The sequence below is a fragment of the Tasmannia lanceolata genome, unplaced genomic scaffold (assembly GCF_043159265.1).
Source record: "Tasmannia lanceolata isolate RefF3 unplaced genomic scaffold, GAP_Taslan_0.1 ptg000008l, whole genome shotgun sequence".
Classification (NCBI taxonomy): domain Eukaryota; kingdom Viridiplantae; phylum Streptophyta; class Magnoliopsida; order Canellales; family Winteraceae; genus Tasmannia; species Tasmannia lanceolata.
Window position 1 is genome coordinate 33,243,003 of NW_027518685.1, and position 14,575 is coordinate 33,257,577.

Below are 14,575 nucleotides of genomic sequence, written 5' to 3' on the forward strand. Positions count from 1 at the left end.
AATCTCGAACGGTCTGATGCATTTATTTCACGGGCCCTGATTGATCCAGACCATTCATTCTTTGAACCCTAACTATAGCCACCATGGGAGGTCCCACTACAATGAGCTGTCCAGATCACCCAACCATGCGACCCCCTGAGATAATCATTTGATGTTCAAGAGGCAAAGGGTATTTTCGTCATTTTAATCCAAACACTGGTCGAAATCTCGAACAAGAGTGTCCTTTCCCATAGTGGTAATTTTGTAAATTTCGCCTTAGTGATGTTTAAAATTTAAACATACAAAATACTAAGGTGTGTACAGCCTTTACCTGGCTATGTATCCTAGTGCCGCGAATTCAATGCTTGGCGGGCTTTCAATAAAGTTCGTTGGGGTGGTTGCATCTTCTCTTTTTCTCTCCACGCCCTTTAAATCCATGCCACCTCCCCCCACTTTTTAGGCGCTCTCAATCTCCCTCTCTCCTCTATTCTCTAACTGCACTCTTTCCATTTTCCCTTCATTTGGGTCCTCCTTTATCTTCTCCCAACTCCCCAAAAATACAATACTAGATCTCCATTAAAGCTCTTCTCTATCTACATTTCCTTTCCCCTTCATTTGCCTAGTGGGTTTCTCTACCAATTCTAACAACTCTTACCCATAACCAAACTTCAATTTAATCCCCCCTCTTCTAAAAATCTTCACTCTTCCAAAAATTTAGCCTACATCGGCTCTTTTGCTCTTGTCCAATCCATAGTTTCAAAACTCCCCCAATTCGAATCTAGCTACTTTGGTCGTGTTCTAGTCCAATTCTGCATTTTTCCCTTTAGAGTCAATTAAAACTTCTGTGACTATTCCAGATTCTCAACCCTGTTAACCAAGTACTCGGCTGTGTGTTAACCAATTACTCGACCACATCAACTGAGTACTTTAGCCACTAGGATTTGCTTTGGCCCGCATCTGCATTTTGAAACACTGGTCCAATCATGATGGCTAGAAACTCAAACTCGGGAAGTGAGCCAATTTCTGTGGAAGTCAAGGAAAAGAAGAAAACAAAACTCCCCGATTTCCACCAATCTGTTAGGCTGAAATACGTGAAACTTGGATACCACTACCTAATCTCCAACGCCATGTATCTCCTCCTCCCTCCTCTCCTCGTCTTATTCTCCACCCATCTCTCCACGTTCACCCTTAACGACCTTGAGGAGTTCTGGACCCACCTCCAATACAATCTAGTAACATTCATCATTTGCTCAATCCTTCTCGTTTTTCTCGCCACCCTTTACTTCATGACCCGTCCTCGGCCCGTTTACCTTGTAAATTTCGCATGTTATAAGCCCGAAGATGATCGAATTTGCAGCCGGGAGCTCTTCATGGATCGATCAGTGCAACTCGGGACGTTCACTGAAGAAAATTTAGGGTTTCAAAGGAGAATTTTGGAGAGATCTGGATTGGGTCAATCGACGTATTTGCCTGAGGCTGTGTTGTCTTTGCCACCAAATCCGTGCATAGTGGAGGCGAGGAAGGAGGCGGAGATGGTGATGTTTGGGGCTGTGGATCAGCTGTTAGAAAAGACTGGTGTGAAGGCTAAAGATATAGGGATTTTGATTGTGAATTGTAGCCTTTTTAATCCTACACCTTCTCTTTCAGCCATGATTGTGAATCACTATAAAATGAGAGGAAACATTCTAAGCTACAATCTTGGTGGAATGGGTTGCAGTGCTGGCCTTGTATCCATTGACCTTGCCAAACAGCTCCTCCAGGTTTGTCTCCTTGTTGATTGGTTGTTCTCCTTTTTGGGTGTGTAGTTTATATACGAGGATTCGGTGTATAGTCTGATCATCCACCCTCTTCTCTCTAGCCAGAGTGCATACTTGTTCAAGAAGTGGATGTACAGGTCATAGAATACTAATTAGGGTGCAACTTGGGCTGGGCTCCACCCGAACCCCAACTGGGTTCCACCCGAACCCCAACTGGGTTCAACCCGATTTCAACCCAGGTTGGGTTGGCATTTCCTCGTGTTGGGCTGGATTACGGTTGGGAAAATATAACCCGACATAATTTCAGATTTTGTTAAGGTTGAGGCTTTGGCCACCGGACCCGACCTGAGTCTGACCCGTCCCCCAATTTTATCGTGATTCTATACTATTTTTAAAATCTAAGGTTATGTTTTTGTGTTGCATTTTTTCCTGTTTTTGCACCGAGCCATCCGAACCCAACCTATTCCCATTTGGAAACTAGGGTTAGATGGGATGGATTAGGGTTGAGAGATTTAGAGGCAGGATGGATTAGGGTTGACCCTTCTCTAGGCGAGGCTCATAATGGGTGGGGTTAGAGTTGAGGGAAAGCTTCCTCGAGTTGGGCTAGGGTTGGCCTCAACCGGACCTAAACCGACCCAAGTTGCAACATTAATCGTAACTTGAGATTATTGGAAAATGAAATATTACATTATCGAATATACATAGACTGATGGTGTATATTCAGACACCCAATCATTTGTTTTTGAGAGAGTTGAGGGTATTTTTGTCCAGATAAAATTCAATGTTGGATATTTTGTCACAGGTTGTTGTGATGCTATTGATTACTTTACACTTTTGCCTTCCACATTAGTCATGAAAAACTGAATAAATTACAATTTTGCTTTTGTCACTTGTAGGCAAGAGACTGATTTTTTTCTCCCCTGGTTTGGTTCTTTTGCAACCCACAGGTGCACCCTAACTCCTATGCCTTGGTAATGAGCATGGAGAACATCACCCAAAACTGGTACTTTGGGAACAACCGCTCGATGCTGGTCTCCAACTGTCTCTTCCGCATGGGCAGCGCCGCCATCCTCCTCTCGAACCGCTCAACGGACCGCCACCGATCCAAGTACCAACTCTTCCACACCGTACGTACCCACAAGGGCTCGGATGACAGATCATTCAGGTGTGTCTACCAAGAAGAAGATGATACTGGGAGCATTGGTGTATCTCTCTCGAAAGACCTCATGGCGGTTGCTGGGGATGCCCTAAAGACCAACATCACCACACTCGGACCTCTAGTGCTCCCGATGTCCGAGCAACTCCTCTTCTTCACCACATTAGTCGCAAGGAGAGTGTTCAAGATGAAAATCAAGCCATATATTCCGGATTTTAAGCTTTCCTTCGAGCATTTTTGCATCCATGCTGGGGGGAGGGCCGTCCTAGACGAGTTGGAGAAGAACTTGGAGCTAAGTGATTGGCATATGGAGCCTTCTAGGATGACTCTTTATAGGTTTGGTAACACTTCTAGTAGTTCGTTGTGGTACGAGCTCGCATACACCGAAGGTAAGGGGAGGATTCGGAGAGGGGATCGCTTGTGGCAAATTGCGTTTGGGTCGGGGTTCAAGTGCAATAGTGCGGTGTGGCGGGCCCTGAGGACTGTCGATCCTGCGAAGGAGAAGAACCCATGGATGGATGAGATTGATGAGCTCCCTGTTCACGTACCTAAAGTGGCATCAATTGTGTCATGAACAACTCATTTAAATAATCTTCTTATTGAGTACAAAGGTGATAGTTTGTTTATTTACTTCTTAAGTTGCTTGAAATGAATATGTTTCCAACAAAATAAGAGAAGGAGGAAATACTTGGTTTGATTCAATGATTCAAATTTTATAGCCAAAACAGCAATGAAACATGATTCAAATAGTTGATTTTTGGCCATGGGCAATCCAAGGAGGAGCCCATCATATGAGGGAGCCATTTTTAGTATGCTATGCCCTCGGCAGCCAATTTTAGTATTAACTCTATGTTCATTTTGTATGTATATGTGAAATGAGAATTTATGTGATGGGTGGTCGTGAAAACACGTGGAGTCTAAAAAAGTAGGTACGACCCACTTTTTTTGATGATCCAAACCGTTCATTTGTTTGGGCACAACGTAAATAAGTTGTGCCCCAAAAATCATTTCCATAGGATGATCCTAACCCTCCAATCTGTAGAAGATTCCATAAATGAATTTTGGAAATCTCCATATTCAGATCAGTTCAGATCGGAGGGTTAGGATCATCCTATGGAAATAATTTTTGGGGCACAACCTATTTACGTTGTGCCCAACCAGATGAACGGTTTGGATCATAAAAAAAAGTGGGCCGTACCTATTTTTTTAGACTTCACGTGTTTTCACAGCCACCTATCATATAAATTCTCTGTCAACATCTAATGTGACATTAAATTCAACATACCCATAATTTTTAAGGCTCAGTTTCTTTCGACGTAAAATGGGCGTAAAACAAATTTTACACCCAAAATTCCACTTAAAATGGGCATAAAATTTGTTTTACGCCCATTTTACATCAAAAAGCAGTTAAAAATCAATGTCATATATCACATAGAGAATTTATATGATGGGTGGCCGTGAAAACACGTGAAATCTAAAAAAATAGGTACGGCCCACTTTTTTCTAATGATCCAAACCATTCATCTGTTTATGCCCATTGTACGTTGAAAGAAACTGAGCCTTATGAAAATTATGGGCATGTTGAATTTAATGTCACATTAGATGTTGACATATGGTTCTTTAGTAGGGGTGTAAACAAGCCGAGCCAAGCCGAGCTTGGCCAGGCTCGGCTCGTTAAGCTCAAAAGCTTGGCTCGGGCTCGGCTCAGCTTGGTCAGGCTCGCGAGGCTTATCGGGCTTGGATTATATTAATTTCACACCCCTCATCTTCCCTGGACAGCCCTATCTAGTGTTTTTTTACTACTCTTTTTACACTACGGGAGGTGGTCCAAGTAACAAATGGGGTTCCAAAAAAGAAGTGGCATATTTTGCCTCCCCCTTTCACTCCCTGGACAACCCTTTTAGTGTATATATTAATATATAAATATATATATATATATATATATATATATATATATTTAAATATATTAAATTCTTAAAGAGCCTTAACGAGCCGAGCCGAGCCTGGCCTAACTCAGGCTCGGCTCGTTAAGGATTCGAGCCGAGCTCGAGCAAGCTTCCGAGCCCGAGCCAAAATTGACACCCTTATTCTTTAGGAAACATTGTAGGAACACTATGCCTAGGAGGCTAGGATTACAAAATCCATGATGAGATATGCAGTTTCTGTTGCTCGTAAATCTAAAATTATTCACATTTGAGAATGATGATTTGACTTTTGAGAGTCCAATCATTAATTGGACCATAAAAGGAATTCATTGGCCAAGTGATAAGATAGTGTATTCCAGCTAGTGGGCCCATATGAAACTATTATCTAGTGAGTGAAGAAATAAACTAGTAATTCAGTAAGGAAAGATCTACTCAAATTTTCTAAACTCTTGGAGTTTGTGACATTAATATCCATATGTAGAAGTTCATAAATAAATATTATAAAAGATAATTTTTATGAGCACACTGAGGAGAGTCTCCCATTAATCTATTTAGAAGAACATATAATTAGGGAACCTACAACTAGAGTCCTAAGAACTTTACAGATCCTGCACCCTATTGCCATTAGAAAACCCTAGGACTGTAAGATGCCTTAGGGCTCACCAATTAAAACAAAGAGGGTCATTGCCTCTTGAAAATGTTGTAGAGCATACCTGTGGGAGAAGAGGAAAACTCTTGGGCTACTTTAAAGTAAACAATTAATAGTGAAAACTATTTGTTTTTTTTTTCAATGGAGAGAATGTATTCAATCAAAAGCAAACAATCAAGACCACGAAGGAAGAAATTAGTTCAATTGAAAGGAATCAAGTATGGGAGCTATGTGACTTAAATGAATGTAGAAAAGCCATAAGTTGTAAATGAGTGATAATGAAGTAGATCAACTCAGACGAGTCCATTAACAAGCTCAAGGACCAATTAGTTTCCAAACGGTTTACATAAAGAAATAACAAAGATTACTAGGGAACCTATTTTTTCGTTTTTGCCTCAATAAGGATCATTTGCCATTAGTATCACCATCTAGACTTTTAACTCTTTCAGATGGTTGTAGAGACTGCCTTCTATTACAAGGAGTTGAGTGAAACTATCAATATGAACCAAACAGAGGATCTTCATGTGAATGAATAGGAGAAATTGCTATACAAATTGAAGAAATCTCTATCCGGTTGTAAACAATCTCCACAACAATAGTATTTAACGTGTCATCAATTAGTTGTCAAACTAAGATATCTAGATAATAAGCTGACTATTGTGTATATACCTTGAAAAGCGAGAGAAAGTTTGTAATCTTATCCAATAAATAAGTTAGAAATAATAGAACTAAGTCGGGACTTAGATCAAGGTTTGGTATGAAATCAAGAAGAGAAGCACCATATTCTCAAGATTAAGATCACTAGAGATAAGAAGAGAAATATGCTGTGTTTAAGCTAAGAAACAAATTTGAATTCGATCAGTAGTGAAATATTTTACAATGCAGAATTATTATTGTGTACCAACACCTCTAATGATAGACAGGAAATTGTCTATGGTTTAATGTCTAACTGAATGAGAGAAAAGATAATATTTGGTATGCTTAAGAAGGTTGTAGCTTGATGTATATGATCATGGGCGGAGCCAGGAATTCACTTCAAGGGGGCAAAAAAAAATTTTAAACAAATAATTTCCCTAAAATTATCTAGCAACCCATATTTTAACCTACATCAAGATTAAATTGTGCTCAAACACAGATCTGAGTTAATTGTGCATTAAGAACTGTGGAACCAACTCTACTCTACATTCCATAATTATAATTTTGTATACCTCTAAATTTGCTATTTCTCATTCATTGTGACATAGCAATTTTTTCTGTTACTTTAAAGTTCATAGTCGACAAGGAAATAAAAAAAAAGATTTTCATGTTACCTTGTAGGTTCATCTTTGTATTATTAAAAATTACTTGTTTGTGGTTACATATAGGCCTAATTACTCTCTTTATGTATCTTACTCTTTCTCATGCCAAACAATCTGTCATTATTAAGGTCTAGACTTGCTAGCTGGTGCTAATCTACTATGGTTTTTCAACTTTTCAAGTAGTTTACATATTTTTTAGTTACAAAATGAACATATGAAAGGAATTTCTTTGGGCTTGAAAAAGATCGAATTCTCCTTCTCTCCATCTAACCGTAAAGAATGTCTAGAAAAATATCCCTAAAAATCAGTTTTTTTGCGATTTTAGAAAAGCATGACTTCATATTTGGCGTGAAAAGGGTAAAAATCTGAAATAATTCCATTTGCCCCCTCCCTCACAAAAAGTAGGAAATTTAACTGGGATGAAGGGTACTTTTGTCAATGTCAAAAGGTTGAATTGATTTTTTTTCAGATTTTTGAGGGGCCAATTGCCCTCCCTTGCCCCCTGCTGGCCGGCTAATATGATGCTATGTACGAGGCATGATTTTTCATATCTAGTGAGCTTAGTTCGTAGATATCAAAGCAATCAAGGTCCTGCACATTGGTAAACAGTGAAAGAATAATAAAGTACAGTGAAGAAGAAAAGTAACTACTGTTATATTTTAATTTTTAAGTGAAAAATCTTGAAATCCATGGTTACTTACTTACTTTAGTATGAATTCTGCAACTGATAGAGATGATGGTAAGTCTACTCCAAGACATGTCTTTATTTTTGGAGGTACGAATATTTCTTAGTCTAGCAACAAATAGGGTTGTTTAACAAGAAACATACAAGAAACTGGGCATATAACCTATGGTATAATGATAACGAACGCTGTCTAACTTAAACAAGCTAGTTTTAATTGTCTTGAATCTTGTTCTGATTGATGGACCAATAAAAATGTATTGTGACAATCAGGCTTCAATAAGTCGAGCAAATTGCTTTGAAGAAACGCAATATGTGTTGAATACTATATCAGATATATACTGAAAAAATATGCAATGTAAGTAACCCAGATAAGACGTTGAAATACCTAAGTCAAGAAATATAATTATTTACAGCAAAAACCTTAAATAAAATTTTTATGTGGCCATTAAATTATACTGCAAGGAACTTTAAGGCATACAAAAGAAACACTAAGCAAATGTGACCAAGTGAGAGATGTTAGGGGTGATGGCCACTTGGGCCCACGTGATTGGACAGAGAGTAAGCACTTTGTTTACACCACATAAGGGTGTGAACAAAGGGAAGGGCGCAACAAAGAATGGCTGTGTAAGAGTTTGAGTTGGAGTTGGACTCTCCAACTCAAACAACCTATGTATACCCAAAAAAACAAAAAAAAAAGATAAGGAGGATCATCTCTATCTTAGCAATTGCTCCCATATGTTGCGTGAAGCCCTTTCTCTAGCCAAGAATGATTTTTCCATTAGAGAGAGAAAGAGGAGTGGGCTGGGAGTTAAATTTTAGAGAGAGGGAGAGAAGAGGGTATGGAGACATTAGAGAGTAGGAGACTGTAGGGGTGGAATTCTCTCTCACCATCGATCTGATAATGTTTATAGAACTCCAAAAATTTGTCTCACTCAACCTTTTACTTAAGGGTTCCTAAAGAGCTCTCATAGACTAGGTAGTTGAGAAGTCTATTTCTATTTTTATAAATTTTTGTGGTTCCCTCTTTCTCTTCTGTGTATTTATTCTAGAAATAGAGACTCGGGAAAGTTTTAATCATACGACAATATACATGTTTTTTAAAATTTAATGCACAAAAGAGCAATTGAATATATGGTTGAAGTGGTTGGACTTATGGCCATGGGAAGTCCATGGGAGAGAATACCTTGTTTATGCTAATTAAGTTGGTCTCATGTGCATGATAGAGCAAGGAAGAATGAGCGTAGGTTTAGATTCTCTCTCTCTCTCTATGGTGGAGCTTCCTTTCATGTCTTGTGTCAACAAAGGGTTTCATCTTTATTTTCCCAGATGATATATATATATATATATATATATATATATATATATAGAGGAAAGTGAAGCTACACCGCCGGTGTAGCTAACTTAGCTACACCGCCGGCTTAAAATACAATGGGCCCACATTGTTTTGGTGATCCAAACCATTCATTTGATTGGCCCTCACATAGATAGGGTGTCCACCAAAAATCAGCTCCATAGGATCATCCCAACCCTTCAAACTGTGGAGGCAAAAATGGACAAATTTGTAAAGGTTTTTACACGTTCATTTTTGCCTCCACAAATCGTAGGGTTGAGATGATCCTATGGAGCTGATTTTTGGTGGACACCCTATCTATGTGAGGGGCAATCAAATGAATTCTTTGGATCACCAAAACAATGTGGGCCCATTGTATTTTAAGCCGGTGGTGTAGCTTCACTTTCCTCATATATATGAGAAAAGTGTAGCTACACATACGTGTAGCTAACTTAGCTACACCAACGGCTTAAAATACAGTGGGCCCCACATTGTTTGGGTGATGCAAACCATTCATTTGATGGGCCCTCATATAGATAGGGGGTGCCCAAAAAATCAGCTCTATAGATCATCCCAACCTTACGATTTGTGGAGGCAAAAATGGACGCGTAAAAACCTTCACAAATCTGTCCATTTTTGCCTCCACAATTTGAAGGGTGGGGATGATCCTATGGAGCTGATTTTTTGGGCACACCCTATCAATGTGAGGGTCTATCAAATGAATGGTTTGGATCACCCAAACAATGTGGGCCCACTGTATTTTAAGCCGTTGGTGTAGCTAAGTTAGCTACACGTATGTGTAGCTTCACTTAACTATATATATATACACACACACTAGTAAAAAACCCCGTGCGATGCACGGGCCGACATAGAACTGTACGGACCATCATAGGTTGATCCAAACCGTCCATGTGATGGAACACAACATCAATAGGTAAAATCATTTCCATAGGCTAATCCTAGCCCTCCAATCTATAGGGGTTTCCATAGTTAAAAATGCATAAAGGAGGCGAGTAGGATTGAAATTAAGTGGCTTTAATAGGTGCCTTTGTTAAAAAGCATAAAGGAGAGGGTAGGATTGAAAATATGTGGGTTGAATGGGTGCCTTTGTTAAAAAAAAGTCAAAAAAAGTGATGTGTAATTCTATTAGAATTTTGGGAGAAATTCAAATAATTCTCTCATTTTCTCTTCTGCTATATAGTATACTAGCAAAAAACCCCGTGCGATGCACGGGCCGGTAAAGAAATATAAAGACCACATCATAAGTTGATCTAAACCATCCATGTGATGGAACACAACATAAATAGGTCGTGCCCGTAAAATAATTTCCATAGGCTGATCCTTGCCCTCCAATCTATAGAGGTTTCCATAATTGTTGTTCCTCTTAAGTTGCCCAGAGTCGTCAATATTTTTACTGGTGTCCTGCATTCGTAATATCAAACTTTCCGTAATTTGACCCGCACATAGTGAATAAGGAAAAGTAGATTTTTCATCATCGTTAGGGGCGCAACTTGGGTCTCAACCGGACCCAACCCGAGGACCCCATATTTTCCAACCCAACCTGATTTCCAATTCGGGTCAAGTTGGGTCGGGTTGACCCGATTTGATATGGTACCAATTGTTGACTACCTCAACTGAAGCGGGGTTGTTTTGGATTTTGAGAACCAGTAGTGAGTCACCAATAATCAGTTTTTAACTCACAATCGGTTCTCAAAATCCAAACCAAACAGGGACTAACAATTAACAAAGGGAAATGTTATCCGCACTACTATATTTTGATGATCACACTCTTCACTTTATTAAAGTACCGTATGGCCCGTACCATAGGATTATCCAAACCGTCCATTGTGGACTGTGGAGACTATTTCAATGTTGAAAAAGAAAAAAACACATATACAGAACTTCTTCAGATGGAATCTAAATTCGGGTTTCGGGTCCGGTCTGGTCGGGTTGCCCGAGAGCCCAACCCGACCCGACCCGATTTCCAATTCGGGTTGATTTTTTCCAAACCAACCCAACCGGATTTGCGAAAAAGCTTAACCCGACCCAACCCAAATTCGGGTCGAACCAGTCGGGTTGAACCCGACCCGCTAGGGAACATCCAATTAAGAGCGATGGTTTCAAATTATATATAGTGCTAATGTCCTCACTACCATATTTTATAATGGCACTACTCACCATATTTTGATGATCGTACTCCTCACTTTATTAAAATGTACGGTATGGCCCGTACCATAGGATGATCCAAACCGTCCATTAGATGGGCCACTACCTGCGTAGGTTGCGAGCCAAAAATAATTTTCATAGGTTGATCTGAACCCTCCGATCTATAGAGGGTTATAGGTTGATCCAAACCGTCCATGTGATGGAACACAACATCAATCGGTTGTGCTCGTAAAATCATTTCTATAGGTTGATCCTAGCCCTCCAATCGATAGAGGTTTCCATAATTGTTGTTCCTCTTCAGGTGCCCGGAATTTGTCAATATTTTGCAAGTGTCCTGCATGAGTAATATAAAGAAGTTCCTTCTTCATTGTCATATGTCTTTACCTCTTCTTGGTAGTTTTTTCCGTAATCGTCATAGACAGGAACCCGTGTCGGTACTTTTCGTATGTAGATTACGATTTTACCCGCAAATAATTTCTCATAGAGATAGATGTTAGATATCAGCAAAGGGGTTAATGGTAAAAGAGTAACGCTGACGTCTAAATCCCAGATAAAAAGAACAGAAATTTCTTTTTCCTCTCGATATATATATATATATATATATATATATATATATATATATATATATATGAAAATACCCTATTGAACCCTTTTATTTCTTGATTTTGCAATGAATGGGGAAGTTGCCCCTTTCAACTTTTTTGCTAAATCGTATCTTTGCTGTTTACAAAAACCGATTCATGCCTTTTTTGTTGGTGTGTGATACATCCACTCCTTTTTACACGGGACAGCCCCATGCAGTGTAAAAGAGTAGTGATAAATTCACTAGAGAGGGCTGTTCTAAGTAAAAACAGGGGGCTAATTTATCACTTGCCTTTTTTTTTTGTGCAAAACTGAAAACTTGTTTTACTTAAAAACGAATTCTAATTTATCACTTGCCTTTTTTTTTTGCAAAATTGAAAATGTGTTTTGCTTAGAAACGACTTCTCCCCTTTTTATTTGCGCAAAACCCTTAATTTCGAGAAAGAACTTCGATTAGGGTTTCATTCTCCCATCTTCTTCAATCTCGAGACGATTTTTGGGGTTATTGTTTCTTCCATGTTCGGATTGAGTAGGAGATTTCATTCAACTGCGGAGGTATGTTTATATCCTTCTCTTTCTCAATCTTTCTCTCTTTATCTCTCAACCATTCCATCCCTCATTTCAAAATTTTTTTAACCATCAGAGTGTGAATAACTTTAAAATTCTCTCTCTCTCTCTCTCTCTCTCTCTCTCTCTCTCTCTCTCTCTCTCTCTCTCTCTCTCTCTCTCTCTCTCTCTCTCTCTCTCTCTCTCTGATTTTTGAGTAATGAATTGGTTTATTGGATTTAAAGTTCTCAAAACATGAAAACTCGCTAAGGAGAGTTGAGCAAACTTTCCTTAGGCTTGAAAAAATAGTTGTAATTGATTTTTTTAATTGAAATCAGTTAAATTTATTGTTTGTGTTATCTTTTACTTTTTAATACTTTATAAAGATTTATTAATTATTATATAACAATCTTTGTTCGCCCCCCGATGCAATTTCCTGGATCCGTCCCTGCTCCACTAGTGTGTATATATATATATATATATATATATATATATATATATATATATATATATATATATATATATATATATATATATATATATATACGGCTGACTTTTGCACAGCCATCTCGGATGAATTAAATGAATGAGAAAAAGACTAAAATCTGCTAAAAAGTGTATCTGTGGCTGTTCTCTCATCTCATGCAAAAGTCATCCGCAAAATTGCCGAGAAAGAGAGGTACATGTAGGGGTGGCAATGGTTCGGTTTGACCCCCAAACCGAACCGAACCGAAATTTGAATCGGTTTGGTTTTACCAAACCAAAACCGAACCAAAACTGAATTTTCGGTTCGGTTTCCGTTCGGTTCCGCCAATTTTGCCACCCCTTACTCATAATAATTGAAAATATTCGGTTTCGGTTTGGTTTGATCCCCAAACCGAACCAAACCGAAATTTGAATCGGTTTGGTTTAACCAAACCGAAACCGAAATTTCGGTTCGGTTTCGGCTCGGTTCGGGTTCGGTTCGGCCAATTTTGCCACCCCTAGGTACATGACCATGTGGGGATGATAAATGTAAAAAGTGGATGTAATGCATGTGGTGGTCTACCTCATGTGGGTGAAGGAAGTTGACAACCCCAGCTAGCTTTGTCAAATATGGATGAGAATTGAGTGCAAGTCTCCTTAGTAGTTAATCCAATTATGGTAGGAGACGTACAAACGGAGCTCCGCTTGTGCGTGTGTAGTATGTAAGGGTGGACCCACGGCACACACATATGTATTGCTTATATTATCATAAATTGTACCTACCTATGTGTGTAATCTCTTTCGAACTCTTGTAAGAGTCAATGTTTATTCTCAAATTGGAGAAGGGCAACAAGATTTTGAATTTGATATGCACTTGTCATTTCAGTATTTTTTATCTTATTTTTTGGTTTTCAAGCAACAACCCTAAAACTAGAGAAAAACAATAAAATATATATAATTAGATTACATTTTTTTAATAATAAAAAAGGAAAGGAAAATGAAAAAAAGTAAAATTTTATTTTGACCATTGTTATAAATTTTGTATTTTAGCAGCAAAACTTTTTCAGAGTTTTTAACAGTGGCAAATTTGTGTTTTAGAGGCCAAACTAATTCATGGATTTTAAGAGGCAAAAATAAAATAAGGGTGGTAAAAAATTAAGAGGGATAAATGTATTCATTGGTGGCAAAATTTATTCAAAATTTTTAAGAGCAGTAAAAGTTAGGTAAACTTCTTTTCAGAATAATTTTTTATCTTCTTTTCTTCTTGCTCTTCTTTGTTTCTGTTCTTCTTCATCTTCATTCGCATCATTTTGTAAGTTTTTCCCTATTGTTTTTCTTTCTCGTCTTCCTATACTTAATGATATTTTGCAAAAAGTTTTGCCTATGTTTTGTTCCTTCTAGTATAAATCCATGCATTATATTCCCATGCATTACATTATTTTTAACATTTATGATCCCCACATGGTTGTGTGCCTTCACCCACTATCATACTGCTAGGAGGAGGTGAAGCCATCATGGTAGGCAATAGAGATGCATATACACCGAGCTTCTGTATATGCAACATTAGATAACCGGCACAAAGAAGCAACATTAATCTTTCTCAATATAGCAATCCCAGAAAGAGATAGAGCTGTATAATATACCTAGGAGACTTCCCCACATACATAGTATTCATTCCTTTCCTTTCATCAGTCGTCTTAGTCAAACCAAATACTTTTTCTTTGTGTGCTAATGTTCCACCCTCTTGTTTCAGTATTATCCACCACTTGGTTTAAGTTTAGAAGTTTTCATTATTGGCACTATGATGAAATGTAAGTGGGTGAGATGATGGCGACTGCAGATACCAAAACAAGGGGTGGAAATATCATTGCCATTTTTCTTTATTTCTATATTATGCAGACCAAATCAAATGTACTGGTCACCAAACACATCGTTTCCATTTACTGTGTGTTAGCCCATGTTTGGCAAAATGAATTTTTTTTCAATGTAATATTAGTTTACTCAATGGTGATGGAGGGTGAGGAAAGGCTGAAAAAC

The 14,575-nt window shown here is 38.4% G+C and overlaps 1 protein-coding gene across 1 annotated transcript; it reads left to right on the plus strand.

The window, feature by feature from the left end:
* The first annotated feature begins 423 nt into the window (after positions 1–423).
* On the plus strand, positions 424–3,594 carry LOC143885243 (3-ketoacyl-CoA synthase 11-like). Its single transcript, XM_077389319.1, has 2 exons — positions 424–1,739; positions 2,684–3,594. The coding sequence occupies exons 1-2, from the start codon at positions 963–965 to the stop codon at positions 3,464–3,466; spliced, it is 1,560 nt and encodes a 519-aa protein (XP_077245434.1). The 5' UTR covers positions 424–962; the 3' UTR covers positions 3,467–3,594.
* Positions 3,595–14,575: the final 10,981 nt, after the last annotated feature.

What these genes read in the sequence shown, in the direction of transcription:
- LOC143885243 (XM_077389319.1), top strand. Translation starts at nt 963, where the DNA reads ATGATGGCTAGAAACTCAAACTCGGGAAGTGAGCCAATTTCTGTGGAA. An exon ending in TTGCCAAACAGCTCCTCCAG is followed by an intron (nt 1,740 to 2,683) that starts GTTTGTCTCCTT and finishes TGCAACCCACAG; the next exon opens with GTGCACCCTAACTCCTATGC.